This window comes from Furipterus horrens, unplaced genomic scaffold (assembly GCF_987537825.1).
Source record: "Furipterus horrens unplaced genomic scaffold, mFurHor1.1.pri manual_scaffold_7, whole genome shotgun sequence".
Lineage (NCBI taxonomy): Eukaryota > Metazoa > Chordata > Mammalia > Chiroptera > Furipteridae > Furipterus > Furipterus horrens.
This window is the reverse complement of record NW_028327177.1, coordinates 129,643,712-129,658,001: the sequence shown is the minus strand read 5'-3', so window position 1 is coordinate 129,658,001 and position 14,290 is coordinate 129,643,712. Positions and strand designations below refer to the sequence as shown.

At 49.1% G+C, this 14,290-nt stretch overlaps 1 protein-coding gene across 3 annotated transcripts in view; it reads left to right on the top strand.

Moving 5' to 3' along the window:
* OSBPL10 (oxysterol binding protein like 10) overlaps positions 1-14,290 on the top strand; it is a 258,565-nt gene that overhangs the window by 222,399 nt on the left and 21,876 nt on the right. For all 3 annotated transcript variants that reach the window (XR_016512427.1, XM_090284422.1, XM_090284423.1), the window contains one exon: positions 4,758-5,235. Coding sequence is in view for 2 of the 3 variants with exons in the window: in XM_090284422.1 (XP_090140548.1) it covers positions 4,758-5,235 (478 nt within the window). In the remaining variant the exon portion in view is untranslated. The remainder of the gene's footprint in view (positions 1-4,757; positions 5,236-14,290) is intronic.

The window sequence follows — 14,290 nt, the reverse complement described above, 5'->3', positions numbered from 1 at the left end:
TTAAACATTGATGCAGTACTATTTCACATATGGCCCATTGTAAAAGTTTCCCAGATTGTCCCCATAATGCTCTTCATAGGTTTGATAAGAGCAGAAAGAGCACCGTGGGGGCTGTGATGGGGGTAAGAGTGGGTGCAGTGAAGATACGGAGGAGGAGGTTGTTGGTTTAACCTTGGGAGCAGGAGTAGTTGGAAAAAGCTTCATAGAGGAGGTTACTCTTGAGCTGACTCACTGCGTATCATTTAGACAAGGCAGGGGAGAGGGCAGAAGGGAAATAGGAGTGAGTGTGTGTGTGTTGGGGAGGAGGGGTCCTGTGAGAGGAGGGCTGGAGGCCAAAAGTGAGGGGTAATGTGAGAGGAGAGGCAGGTGGGGCCGGATTCGCTTCATCTCCTGTAAGAGGTTTCAGGAAGGAGAATCCCGCTGTGGCATGCAGCAGTAACTAAAGGTGGGCGTGACGGAAAGCTGGAAGGCCTGTTAGGGGTGACGGCTGTACTTTCCCAGAGGGGTCACTGGGCATGTCCTTTTTCTTTTTAAATTTTACTTATGTTTTTCCATTACAGTTTACAGTCTGTATGATTTTGCATTAATTTCAGGTGTATAGCATAGTGGTTAGACAATCACATCACTAAAAAAGTGTCCCCCCTATATTTCCAGTACCTACCCTGACACCCTGGCTGGTTTAGCTCAGTGGATTGAGCGTCGGCCTGCGAGCTAAGTGTCGCTGGTTCGATCTTCCAGTCAGGGCACATCAGAGAAGGAAAACTCTGACTCCAAAAAACCTCCGCTGCCTTGCGGCATACCTCTTTAGGGGAAAGGCTAAGGGAGTAAACCCCGACAGAAAATCTGGAGCCGGAGTCCCTAAGGCGGTTTGACGTTGTAGTCAACACCGGCAACTCCTGCGGCGCACCTGAACCCAAGCTGTATCGACTCCGTCTTTCCCTTGGACCCTTCAGCTGCGAAGAGAGGGGGGGTCTGCTGCATGGGCAACAGCAGACCCTCCATATTACCCTGCCCAGGCTCTGTAGCTTCAGCGTCATCGCACGGGAGGAGACAGATACCATGTCACTCCCGAGTCGGACTGCACAGCCATTCTCGGCGGTGCAGATGGACTCTTAAGAAGCTACACCATCGTCTCTCGAGACGGACGGCTGCCGACGACCCTGACACCATACCAAGTTATTGCACTATTATTGGCTACATTCCCTGTGCCTGACCTTACATCCCTGGGACTATTTTGTAGCTACCGATTGGTACTTCTCAACCCCTTCACCTTTTCCACTCATTCCCCCAACCCTCCCCCTCTCTGGCAAACATCAGGGTGTCCTCTGTACCTATGAGTCTGTTTTAATTTTGTGGGTTCATTTATTCTGTTCTTTAGGTTCCACATACTGTATAATTGATATCATAGGTATTTGTCTTGCTCTGACTGACTGATTTCACTTAGCATAGTGCCCTCTGGGTCCACCGATGCTGTTGCAAATGGTAAGGCTTCATTCTTTTTTATGGCTAAGTAGTATTCCATTGTATGTATGTACCACAGCTTTTTTATCCACTCGTTTATTGATAGGCACTTGGATTGTTCCATTTCTTGTCTGTTGTGTAAATAATGCTGCAATGGACATAGGGATGCATATATACTTTCAAATTAATGTTTTGGGTTTTTTGTTTTTTTTTGGATATATACCCAGAAGTGGAATTGCTGGGTCATAAGGCTGTTCCATTTTTGATTTTTGAGGAGCCTCCCTCCTGTTTTCCGCAGTGGCCATCCATGTCCTTTCTGAGCTGCCGAAGGTCTCCCGTGAGTAACGTTAATGATGGTTTTTGGACTGGTGGATTTCCCTGTCATTCTGGGAAGAGTAGAACGAACTGGAAGGTGGAGCTCCTGTTCCTGCATTTCCCTCCGCTACCTCCTGCCCCAAATTATTTATTAGTCAGTGAGAGTAGAAGGCCCAGCCTTCCCAGTTCTTGTGAACTTGGTCTCCCTAGTCCTCTCAGGGGAAGAAAACATTCTCATTGGCCGGAAGCAGATAATCATGGTGTGTCGTGGAAAGAAAGGGTGGCGGAGGGCGGCCCTGAGGTTCCCTGCCACTCTGTCCCCTCACCTGTGAGGCCGGATGTTGAATTCCATCACCCTGAAGGTCCCTTTTGGTTTTGATGTTCAGGGATTGGGGTTCTCAGTGCGGTTCTTTTTCCCCATTTACTTTGTTTTAATCCTTCAGCTTTTGAGTTCAGAAATGCTGACTAAGGGAAAGTGCTTTAAATTCTTGCCCTTTTCAGAAGTACTAATGAGTAGTTATTGTAGCCAATTCTTTCCTTATAATTTCCATCTCGGGAACAGAGGCGAGGCTTCTTGTTGTCCGGAGGTGGAATTGTTTTCAGAGCAGCCCGTTGCCACAGGGTGGGGGGAAGGATGTGCTCAAGGTGTGGAATCACCTTCACCTGGAGTTCTCTGTGCAGGGCTCACCGCCCACTGCCCTTCCTGTCCTGCCTGCTCCCTTCCGTGGCTTGCCTCCTGATCACAGGGTCCCCTGCCCCCCTGGAGAGGAGAGAGCAGGAAGGGGAGTGGTTAGGGGATAGTCCGGCCATGTGGACATTTGTGACTTCCTTTTCTTTTTAATTGATTGAGCCTCATTGAGGGAGTTTCCTGGGCTATGTGCGTCCACAGCCTGTCTAGCGGACTTCCTGGGGGAGAACCTGAGTGGCTCTGGGGCAGGAGAAGGAGAGAGGGTGAGTGTTTGGGGCTATTTCACCTCTCTTCTTTACTCTGCCATGAGCCACGTTTGTGGTGGGAGGCCACGGGGAGAAGAGCAGCCTAGAAGAGCAGACCTGGGAGAACCGTGCAATGGCTGCTGATTGATGACCTGCCCCACAGAAAGGCACAGGAAGTAGTAACAGTGGCATCTGAAGGCCATTCAGAGCCAGGATGTACTTTTCCTGGCCAGCTCACATCCTTGAGCAGCCAGATTCTCAATTTTGTCAAGTTATGGCAGAACAAAAATTAAGAAATCTCCTTTAATTTGCCTAGTTGTATTTTAAATAATGTTCCTTCTTCCAGTCCATTATAAAATCAAAGCAGAAAGATACTCAGGGAAAAAATATAAAAATGTATCATCAAGACAGATGTTAACATTCAAGGTCTTTTTATGATATTTGGGATGTGTTACATGTTCAATTTTACATCTGGCTGCTTTTTTACTTAACACAGGTACGTTTTCCTCTGACACAACTTTTAAATGAAAGAAGAATATTGAAAAAGATACCAACCTCATCTCTGCAGTGGGCTGGGCTTTCTCTAGTTTCCTCTGAAATCTCTCCTTTGCTGATCTCATGCCCGTGTGTTTGTCTCCTCGTCTCAGGACATCTGTCTTCCATTACAACTACACGCTCGGCAAGGAAGGGTCTTAGCAAGCTGAAGTGGAGGCAGGGCCACAGATCTGTAAGCCATGATGTTCACGATCAGGGATGTGCCCCCTTGCAAATGCTCTCATGGGAATTAGTGCCTGTGTAAAGGAAGGACAGGCTTGGTCGTGTAAGGAGAGAACCTAATCCAGCCACCTGACCTTGGTCAACTTGCTTGAACTTGAACTAATGTAGATCCTCTCCCCTCACTGGGAGGGTGCCATGGAGGAGCCCGCAGGTCAAGGCCAGGCTTCCAGCTTCAACATCCTGTGATTCCATAGGAGGAGGAGCAATGTGAGATGCTTCAGGTCAACAAAAGCTGTGTGGTGCAGCCACACGGGTGGAATACTAATACCCAGTGACTCAGCCACGTCGAGCAGTGAGAAACAGGCGCTCTCTCCTCCGCATGTCAGCAATAGTAATGAGTTACCTGCTTTCCAGCTCAGTTTCAGAACATCCTTCATTTGCTTTAAATATGACTTAACTGTTGGGTTGCAGACATTTGGGTTGTATGGTACCCAAGTGACCACTTGGATCCACTTTGGATCAACAAGGACTTTCTGTGTCCCATCCCTGACAGAGCCACTCAGATTTCTACTTACCTCCAGTAACAGGGCCAATAACAAACCTAGGGGTGGCCCCTGTGCCAGTCCACTTACCAGAAGGTTCTTTATTAAATGCCAGCCTACTCCTTTGTAACTTCTGGTCATTGCTTCCAGCCCAAATGGCCCCTCTTCTTCGAGGCAGGTCTGTGGACATTTGTCTGATAGTTGGTCTTGCCTCCTGCAGACCTGGGCCAGGAGTCTCGCCACACAGCTGCCTTGCCCTGATCTTGCTGGGATTTATATGCTACTCTTATAACAGGGATTATCAAATCGTTGGTGGGTCCTGGTCTGCCTGGACCCCGTTTGATGCGGCACCAGCAAAGCCCAGTGTCCATGTTTGTGAGAACACACCGAACGTCCCCCTTCGTTGTGCCTGATGTTAGGAAGAACATGAAAAAGCCCTTCTGAGCTGTAAATAACGAGGAGTAAAAGATGGCTGTGTGGTAAGAGTGATGGTCATGGAGAGAGACAGAGGCCATTGTTTTAGCCCAGATGAGCCAAGAAGAAAATCACTCAGAACAGTCTTGTCCACAAACCTAGGTTGGTATTGATGCTACCGCTGCAGCTACTTCCAATTTCTTCCGTATTATTTCCCCTGATCCGTCATCTGTGTACATATAGAAAGGAACTGTCCCCTGGCTTCGGCCATTGTGGATTTGCTTGATGGTGGCCGCAGCCTTCATGGTTTTCCTTTTCAGCTCTTTCATGTCATCCCAGGGATTCCTGTCTGACTTTGTCTCCTTCCCAATGCAGGTGGTGCTTCCCACATTTATTCTGGAGAAGCGGTCCTTGCTGGAGATGTACGCAGACTTTATGGCGCACCCAGACCTGCTGCTGGCCATAACCGCGGGAGCCACGCCAGAGGAGAGAGTCATTTGCTTTGTGGAGTATTATCTCACCGCCTTCCACGAGGGCCGCAAGGGGGCCTTGGCCAAGAAGCCCTATAACCCCATCATTGGCGAGACGTTTCACTGCTCCTGGGAAGTTCCCAAGGACAGAGTCAAACCAAAGAGGACTGCACCCCACTCCCCTCCCGGTCACGAACACGTGATGGCCGGTGACCCTTCTGAAAGCTACAAGCTGAGGTTTGTGGCTGAGCAGGTGTCCCATCACCCACCCATCTCCTGCTTCTACTGTGAGTGCAAGGAGAAGAGACTGTGCATCAACACTCACGTATGGACCAAAAGCAAGTTCCTGGGCATGTCCGTGGGGGTCTCTATGATAGGAGAAGGTAAGCATGCCACGTGTTTCAGGACGTTTGACTCTTACACAGGGATGTTTGTGTACCTGCTGGATGACTGATGATCTTGTTTATGGAGGCCCTTGTTTTTATTCTGTTTGGGAATTGAGGGGTGAGTGAAAGAGGGATGGGTTTTGTTATTTTGGGACCAGATCCTGGTAGTTTCCCAGGGGGACCAAAGTAATGGGCTAGATGGCATGTAGCTCCTTGCCTAGCTGGCTGCTCACCTGGGTCTTCCCATGCTCTGCATGCGTGTGAGAGGCCTTACATATGCTTTATTTTCAGCTTTGCATGAATATTATAGTTGGCTCCAGATCGGTGAAACACATTTTTATCCATTCTCACTGGTTTTCTGGCTCACAGGCAATGAGGAGAACACTACTACCTATTCACAATCTGCTCATAAAAATTCCCATGGCACATCTCTGGATCCTGTGCTAGAGATTCTGATGCAAGAACACAGTGTAACCACACCACTCACGGAAAGCATATTTCCATTTTAGCAAATAGCTATGAATGAAGTTGATTCATTATTAGAAGAAACCTATAATAATCCTTGTTAAATTCAAATGGCTGTATTAGGGATTCTTTAACTTCTTTGAGTCATAAATCCCTTTGAAACTTGAAGGATATAGACTCACTTCCCAGGGTGGGCAGCAAAACTTGGCTTTCAGTGTCAAGGAGTAACAGCACCTGGGAAGCCCTTCTGAAGCCCCATGAGATAAGAACACCTGTCATATTCACGTAGTACGTTTTTTATTGAGCACCTACTAGTCATCAGACATTGTGTTAAGAGCTATGGTTATTGTATGAACAACACAGTCCAAAAAAAAAAAAAAAAAAAAAAGAAATCTCTGTCCTCATGAAGCTTCTATTATGGAAATAAAATTCTGTTTTTAGTGTTGGCAGGTAAGTGCTATGGAGAACAATAAAGCAGAGAGGGGACCTTGACTGTAGTGCAGAAGAGCAATACAGCTTTGGGATGGGATGGCGGCTGGGAAGGCCTCACTAAGAAGGTGACATTTAAGCAAAGACCCCAAGGGGATGATCAAGGATAAGCATTGCTGGTCACCAGGGGAAGAACACGTAAAGCAAAAAGAACGGAGCAGAGGCCCTGGCATGTTGGTGGCAAGCAAGAAGCCCCAGTAGCTGGAGCAGGGTGTACGAGACAGGTATTGGAGAAGATGAGGTCAGAGAGGTGACAGTGACCAGATCATGTAGGGCCTCGAGGGCCATTGCTAGGGCTGTTGGCTCTTGTACTGAGTGAGCCATGAAGCCGTTGAGGGTTTTGAACAGAAGAATGTCATGATCTGACTTACAGTTTAGGAAGATTGTTCCAGTTGCTTATTGAAAATAGACCCTACAAGGGGTGACCCTAGCAACATTCGTCCACCTGCTCCGCCACCTCACCAGAACCCTGGGAGGAGGCTGCAGGAAGGGGCGGCCTCTTCTGGAGGCAGGGACTGTCTGTCCTCACCCATCTCTGATCTGTGGGTGAGAAACCAGAGTCAGAGAAGGTTTGGGAGCCACAGGAGGACCAGGATGCAGAAGAGATGGGGTGAGCAGCTGGGGAGGACCAGGGAAGCGGGTGGCTGGCCAGAGAGTCCCTCTAGGGGCATAGCTGGGCTGATGGGGCCTGTCTCTCTGAAGCTGAGAAGATCAACTGGATTTCAAGTGTGTTTCCGGGGGCGGAGGGGGGTGCGGTAAGGGTAGGGGTAGAGGTAAGAGGTGGGGTCTTTCATCACAAGTCTCTCTTCTGATCCCAGTGTAAAGTTCTTTCCCTCCCCTCTGCCTTCTCCTCAGTACCACGACAGGGAGGGGAGCTGCTCCGTTTGCGTTAAGGCTGCGTGGCAGGTCCCAAGAAGCAGGTCTCAGCCCGTGTCCTGGACCCCTGCAGTGCTCTGAGCAGAGAGCTCAGGTTCTAACACCTCAGGCAGCTCTTCCTGCTGAAAGCAGCGAGAATGTACAGGAAGAGGATTGCTAAAGACCCCTGTGGGGCAGATTTATGTTCGCACTGATTTGTGCGCTTGCATGTGTAATAAGAAGCGAGAGTGGCATTAATCTTGACTTTGACTTATCTGGGGCTCTGTGTTTCCGTAGGTTGGCAAAGGCCCACCTAATGCCTCAAGGTTTGTACTGGTGAAGTCTTCCCCTTTATTTCAAAACAGAACTTGGGATTCAGGAGACTTGTTTCTTTCTGTTTAATTTTGTTACTTAGCCTCAGTTTCCCATGTAATGTACTATATGGAGAAGAAGGTAGAGAAGGTAGCCCACTGAGGCAATTCCCACCTTCAGTTTATACTGAAGCCCGTGTGAGTGGGAGATCACAGGCACGTTCTGTAGAGACACTGCCCTCCTTCCCATGATTGATTGATTGATTGATTCATTGACTTTTCATACCATCTGGAAACTCATCAGCCATTGAGTTATATTAGCATACTGGAATAAACTTTCGTACTAACCTACAAGACACTTGATGTGACTTGAAGACAACAGGATGGTGTATTAAACTTGGGTGGTGGAACAGAAGGAAGAGCCTGTGAGGCAGGGTCTGGGACACATGGGGCGCAGGGGCCCTTGGCACGGAAGGGTGCCTGAAGCAGAAGGAATACAGTAATCCCATTGGCCTAGAAGAACCTTGCCCAGATGACTTTTGAATTAGAGATACCGCTCTCAGTGTATTTACTGAGATACAGTGGCTCAGATAAATGCATGGGTTCATCCATTCATTTGTGAGGTGAGCAGCAGTTCTTGGTGTTGGGCACTCAGCAGTGACTGGGACAGACAAATTCCAGTCTTGAGGGAGCTAATGTTCTAGTAGGTGAGTCAGACAGAAGACAAAATGCTGGCAGGAAATGTGCAATGTGACAGGTGATGACTAGTGCCAACGAGACAAAGCAGGAAAGGAGGAGAGTGGGGTGCTGGCAGGGGGACAGTGCCATTTTTAGTAGGGCAACCTCAGTGAGAATGAAGTATTTCAACAAAGGCTTGGAGGAGAGAAAGTCCTGTGGATGTTCCAAGCAAAAACCCCAGCAAGCTGAATGCCCTGAGGCAGGAGCGTCTTATCTGGAGAGTTCTAGGAACACCAGGAGGCCAGGTGGCTGGAGCAGAGTGGCAGTGTATAGAGAAGACAAGGGCAGAGAGCAGAGGCCAGGTCATGGGGGCTAGCTTGCGGACCCTGGAAGAACATGTGCCTTTACTCTGAAACGAGAATCAGTGGAGGGTGGGTATCATTTTAACGGCACCCCTGTGGCTACTGTGTGAAGAATGGACTGAGAGTGGGAGTTAGAAGGGCCCCATGGCAAAACTAGTAGACAAGTTGTTTTTCTCTTCCTCCCTCCTACACACACACACACACACACACACACTCTGTCTCTTACACACACACACTCTGTCTCTTACACACACACACACACTCTCTCTCTCTCTCTCTCTCTCTCTCTCTCTCTGTCTGTCTCTGTCTCTGTCTCTCTGAGATTAGCCAGAATAATTGCGTGGTGAATATAATACATTCTGATAAAACTAAATGAATTTTCTGGTATGCAGAAAACATTCAGGTTCCTTTCTGGGGATTCCCCTGCACTTGGCAGAAGCGCATGCTGCCAGGTGTGAAGGTGTGGGAAAACCACAGATACCTAAATTACAGCCTAGGCTGGGCACCTCCCTGTTTCTGGGCCCCTAAGCAGGGATTCTTGATGGTAGACCAATTATATGCAAGTTTTCGATAAAGGTAAAGATTTGCAAATCTGTTTCTTGTGATTTGGGGACATCTTCAATCAGAGAAACTTGGCCTCTTCCTAGCCCCAGGAATGCTTCCTTCTCTCGCCCAATAGCAGACAGGCACCTACCGCCCTTGGCACCAGGACGGGCTGTGGTGAGGGAGTGGGTGTGTAACCACAGAGCCTGCATGGCTGTTTCAATGCTCGTTCTCTCCTCCCAGCGTGTCTGCTCGTTTCTCCCCTCTTTTCTCCACTCTCTGCACCCTGGTTCATCCTGTCAGCCCTCCCGTGTCTCCAGCCTTTCCACTTAAACCACGCCTGCCCCAGGGCTCCGTCCATCTGCTCAGGAGCATCCCTTGAGAGTGGGGGTGGGGAGTCCTTTGACCCCTGGTTTTCCCACTCTGTCCCCTGAGGGGAGCTGCCATCTTCACATCTCTTCTTGTTGGGAGCTGTTGCCTGTCTCTCTCCATAGGGTAGGCCTCTGCCGTCCCAGCCTTAGCTCCCTTGTTCCTGACACACAGCAGGTAGGGGCCAGGCCCTTCTCTTACTGGGCGCAGCCCTGGGCACTCTCAGAAATGCACCTGAGCACGAAGCTCTGCCTGCTGTGGGCGGGGAGCCCTAGATCACCCTTTCTCATGAGGCCCTCAGCTGTAGACCTCTCTGACGCAGAGTTAGAATTTGCTGCTGTCACTTTTCTACCTGCTTGAAAACTCATACGATCTTATTTTTCCACACTACAAAATACTGGTAAGACTCCCCAAACTCCAAAAGTTGCTGGTTCCTGTACTCGGAGCTCCTTTGCAGGGCTGGGTATGGGGAACTGGAGTAGTTTTCTTTTCCTCACTTATTCCCTGCGTGGGTCCAGCCCATGCCATGGATATTTTTGACCGAGTTTAAAGTAACATTTTTCCAGCCCCCTCATTTTAAAATTTAGATCTTGATGGGTCCCCTTGAATTTGTGTAGTAAATACATGGGCTTATCTTTTAAATTATTGCCTTAGGCTGTGGTGTATTTAGCTGCAATAAAATGCCATTATAGAGTGCTTCATTAGGCCTTGAATTCACTTAGGTTGCAGCTCAGAGACTGTCTCCCCCACCCCCCAAATTCCCCAGCTCTGACAATGAAACCCCCTGAATGGGATGCTGTTCAGTGTCCCCATCCACTACATCCACGGGGAAGCAAAGGCCCCTCTCCTCATCAACCCTGCACAGCCAGGGAGCTGAAGTCCATTCAGTTGCTTTTGCCACACAGAACACCAGAACCAGGGCCCGGTCAAATGGCACAACCTCTGAACTGAGTCTGCAGGGAAAGGCGATTAGTTTTAGCAAGAGAGGTGACATGTCGCTCGTGCTGAGGAACCTGGACGCTGCCCGGGGCCCCGATTCCCCAGGGCTCCCCGCTGGGATTCTGTGCTTTCAGGCCAAATGTTCTATCAGAATAGTTTGGTTCCTCCGGTTGAGATCGGGTATGAAATTGATTTAAATTTATCAGTTTGAAAATCTTCATGCTTGGCCTTATTAATAAATCAGTTTGTGGGATGTGACGCGACAATCTCCCAGCTTGAAGACTAACCCCGGCATGGAAGGATTGATTATTTGGCATTTTTCAGCTTCTCTCAGCTCTTAGGCTAATGAAAAAGGAGCTTTCATTTGTGAGTCTAGTTTTATATATAGTCTTTTATTCCTATTAGGGGCAAGTATATTTTTTTATTCAACCATAAAAAAATTGTGTTGAGAAGGCTTATAATTACAGGTTATTTAATAAGTGAGCACACATTTATATTGGTAGATTTTCAGAAAAGAGCCAAAGGAATGTGGTCTCGCTTATGCCTTGAAACCAGCTTAGCTTCGGGGCTCACTGGCTTCTGGGGACTTGAAGGAAATTTCATGTTTGTTTGGAAGAGGATTTTCTAAAGATGAGTGGCAGGAGGGTGCCTCCCACTGAACTCTCCCTTCCCCACATGAATAACCCACCAGCAGACTTTGTGATTTCCTCTTTATTACCAAATGGAAATACCAATGGTAAGACTGCACACATGAAGCCCTAGCTGCTGTGGCTCAGTGGACTGGGTGCTGGCCTGTGAACCAAGAGGTCGCCAGTTCAATTCCCAGTCAGGGCACGGGTCCTTAGTTAGGGGTGAGCGAGAGGCAACCAATCCCACCATCCCTGTATCTCACACACAGTGATGTTTCTCTCCCTCTCTTTCTCTCCATTCCCCTCTCTCTAAAAGTAAATAAATGAAATCTTAAAAAAAAAAATTAAAAAAAAAAAGGAATTCACCCATCAGAATAGCTGCTTTAGAGAGTGAGGCGGAATTAGGATATAAACCCAGAGGATTCTGGTGGTATTGTCAGGCTGCGTGCTCGGGGCTGAGTTTTAGAATCGCCTTCCCATCCTTACCACAGCCCAGGGAGGCACAGGTAGCATTATTGCTGGGTCACAGATGAGGAAACGCAGGCGCAGAGAAGTTAAGATCGCCAGACTGGTGAGTGACAGAGGACTTGGAATGATCCTCTAAGATCTTATGTTGATCTTAATTAAAAAAAAAAAAAAAAGTGTGGCATATTCTCCATGTAAAGTTTATATTTGTGAATGAGACTGGGAGGGTTGGTGTGCAGAGTTCATGGCTGTTGAGAAGAGGCTGCTGGCGAGACATGCAAATGGGTGCGAGCCCCCAAGGTTACGGACCGGAAGGGCTGACCACAAGATAGGGCCGCCCCAGACTCCAGGGGTGAGGTGGCGCTATTGGGAGACACACTGGCCACCTGGGACGATGCTGTTACCAAGTAGTCCACGGCACAGGGGCAGGGACGTGGCTGGGGAAGCTTCTTCTCTGGGGCCTTGAAGGCAGCGTGGCTGGCAGCCTCCTCGGCAGGGCCCCGGGCCTCTCTCAGCTGCTAGGGAGACTGTGAGCATGTCTGGCATCCAAGGAGCCGGGGGCTTGCGAATAGAAATGGGGCAGGGAGGGGAATCCGAGGTGACTTCTCTCCTTTCACTCTGGTTCTTCATGACTGTTGGTGTCATGTCTGTGTGTGGCATTAGCTGCAGTTTTCTATCTGCTTTGGCCCCTTTTTTCAAGCAACCTAATTTGGGAAAGTCAGCTAAAAGTAGGCTTGGAAATACAAACTATTTCAGACCTGGCCATTCTCCTCCAGGTGTCCTGATCAGAAACTATAAGGACTGAAACACCAAAGCCTAATTCTTCTCACAGACAAGGTGGTCTTTTCTTATGTGCATGGATAGAACGGGTCCTCGAGGGTCATTTGGGGCAGTTCTACTCTCTGAGTTGGAGGAGGAGGGACAAGTGTCAGAGTGACAGCATTGGCTGGCCTGGGGCTGGCTTCTAGTAAGATGGGTTAATTCAATTACAAGATCTCTTGGCAATTTGGGAAGTGGGTAGAGGTCAGTCTGTTCTGAGGTTCAGTATATCAGAGGTGGTGCAGTCACACTATGTTGTATATATGCAATTATATTCCTGGCCAGAGATTTAAATGCCGCTGTGATAACCTGCCCTCCCAACCCTGCCGCCCACCTCCTTGTGAGCGACCCACAATTCTGGTTTTTTTTTTTTTTTTTTTTTTGGTAGTCTCAGCTCCCACACGTGCCCATGTGTGTGAGCATCTCTGCACACTGGGGAGGATCAAGACCTCTAAACACATGTGAGCATGACCCATGAGGTTTACAGAACCAAGCAAATGCTCCTGTGGGTTGGCAGAACTGACTGTAGTGGACTTCACTGAGAGTGAGGAAGCAGGTTCCGGACAAGCCGAGTATGGTCTACAGGCTGTAGTTCGTGGTGATTGCAGGAATCTTCAGGAGTAAATTGCATTATAGTTGAAGGCATATTCATATTGACTTCAGGAACTCAGCATTCTTGACTCTCTGTACGACTTAGTGCCATCTCTCCTCAGATCAGTACTAAAGGACCCACTCACAGAGCCTCTGCTTGGCAAATTCTAGTACCAGTTGTTTTTGATGCTTGTCTAGCTAGTGAGAGAAGTGCTGACCAGCCAGATTGCGTAACCTCTCTTGAATTTTTCTCGTTATTTAAAAACTATAATAATTATTGCTGCACAGAGTGCTTGTGAGGCTTAATGGAGGGAATGCTTGTGAAGCTCCTGAGAATGCTGGCAGCCAGCACATGGGTGCCATTGACCCACCTCCTCTCTATTTCCAGTGGAGGAACTGGGAGCCCAGGGAGGGGACACCACTGATCACCTCTGGTCGCATGTGTCTGGTCAAAGCATGGAACTCTCCTTCCTGAGGCTCACGGTGCCCTTGATAATCCCCAGGCTCGGAATGAGCTGGAGTCACACGGTGACAGCATTTCTGCAGGGATTAAGGCCCGGGGCCGGAATGGGATGTGAGCAGGTGCCCTCTGCAGAACAAATCTTAGCCTGTCGTGCTGCCTTTTACGGACTTTGCCAGCTTGTGTGGGCCTCTGTGTGAAGCGAAATGCTGCCTGCCAACACAGAGACAGCCTTGTGGGTGCCCAGCCAGGCAAGCCGAAGCAGGAGCTGGATTTCAGCCCTCGGTGGGCACCAGAGTGCATGCAGTGCACAAGCTGGACAGTGGCCCTGGGAGTTTGTGAGTTTGGGGGATGCTCCTAGCTTTTGAGGATTTAAAAACCGTGGCTCTTTTCCCTAGAGAACTAGACAAACGCACATAATTTTGCATTGTTTAAAGAGGATTGGGCCTTTCCAAGTGTCATGTCTGGGGCCTGAGATGGAAGACCCCGGATCTAGCAGTGGGTGGGCTGTGAGTGCTGAGCCCCATCTCCTGGCAGGTGTCCCTCTGCGTTGCTGACAGAAGCTGTAACGTCTGGCCTCTTAACTTCGTGAGAATCATTGAAGTTGTGTCTGTTGCTCTCAGGATAAAGGCAGAGCTGCTTACCATGTTTCTTGGCGTTTAAAACACAAGGCCTGGCCCTCCTGACACAGCCAGCCTCCACACCCGCACACACCACCACGTCCCTTTCTGCTCATGGACCCTTTTCTCAGTGCCTTCATGTTCCCCGGGCTCCTGCCTACCACACGGCCTCCGCACATGCTCTTCCCTGTGCCTGGAATGTTTCCCCATCCCCTCTTCACCTACTCAGGCGGCTCCTGTGTCCTTTCCCCAGGGAAGCCTCCCTTCCAGGTCTGTTCTTGCTGGAAGCATCCATGGCGCTGAGCACCTGCCCCTTCCACCTTCCTCAGTGACAGTGTTTGCTTGGTGATTAATTAATGCCCACCTTCCTGCTCCGCTCTCTGAGGGCAGACAGTGGGTCTGTCTTGTTCACCGCTGTATTCTCAGTGCCTGGCACACAGTAGGGCACACCATCAAT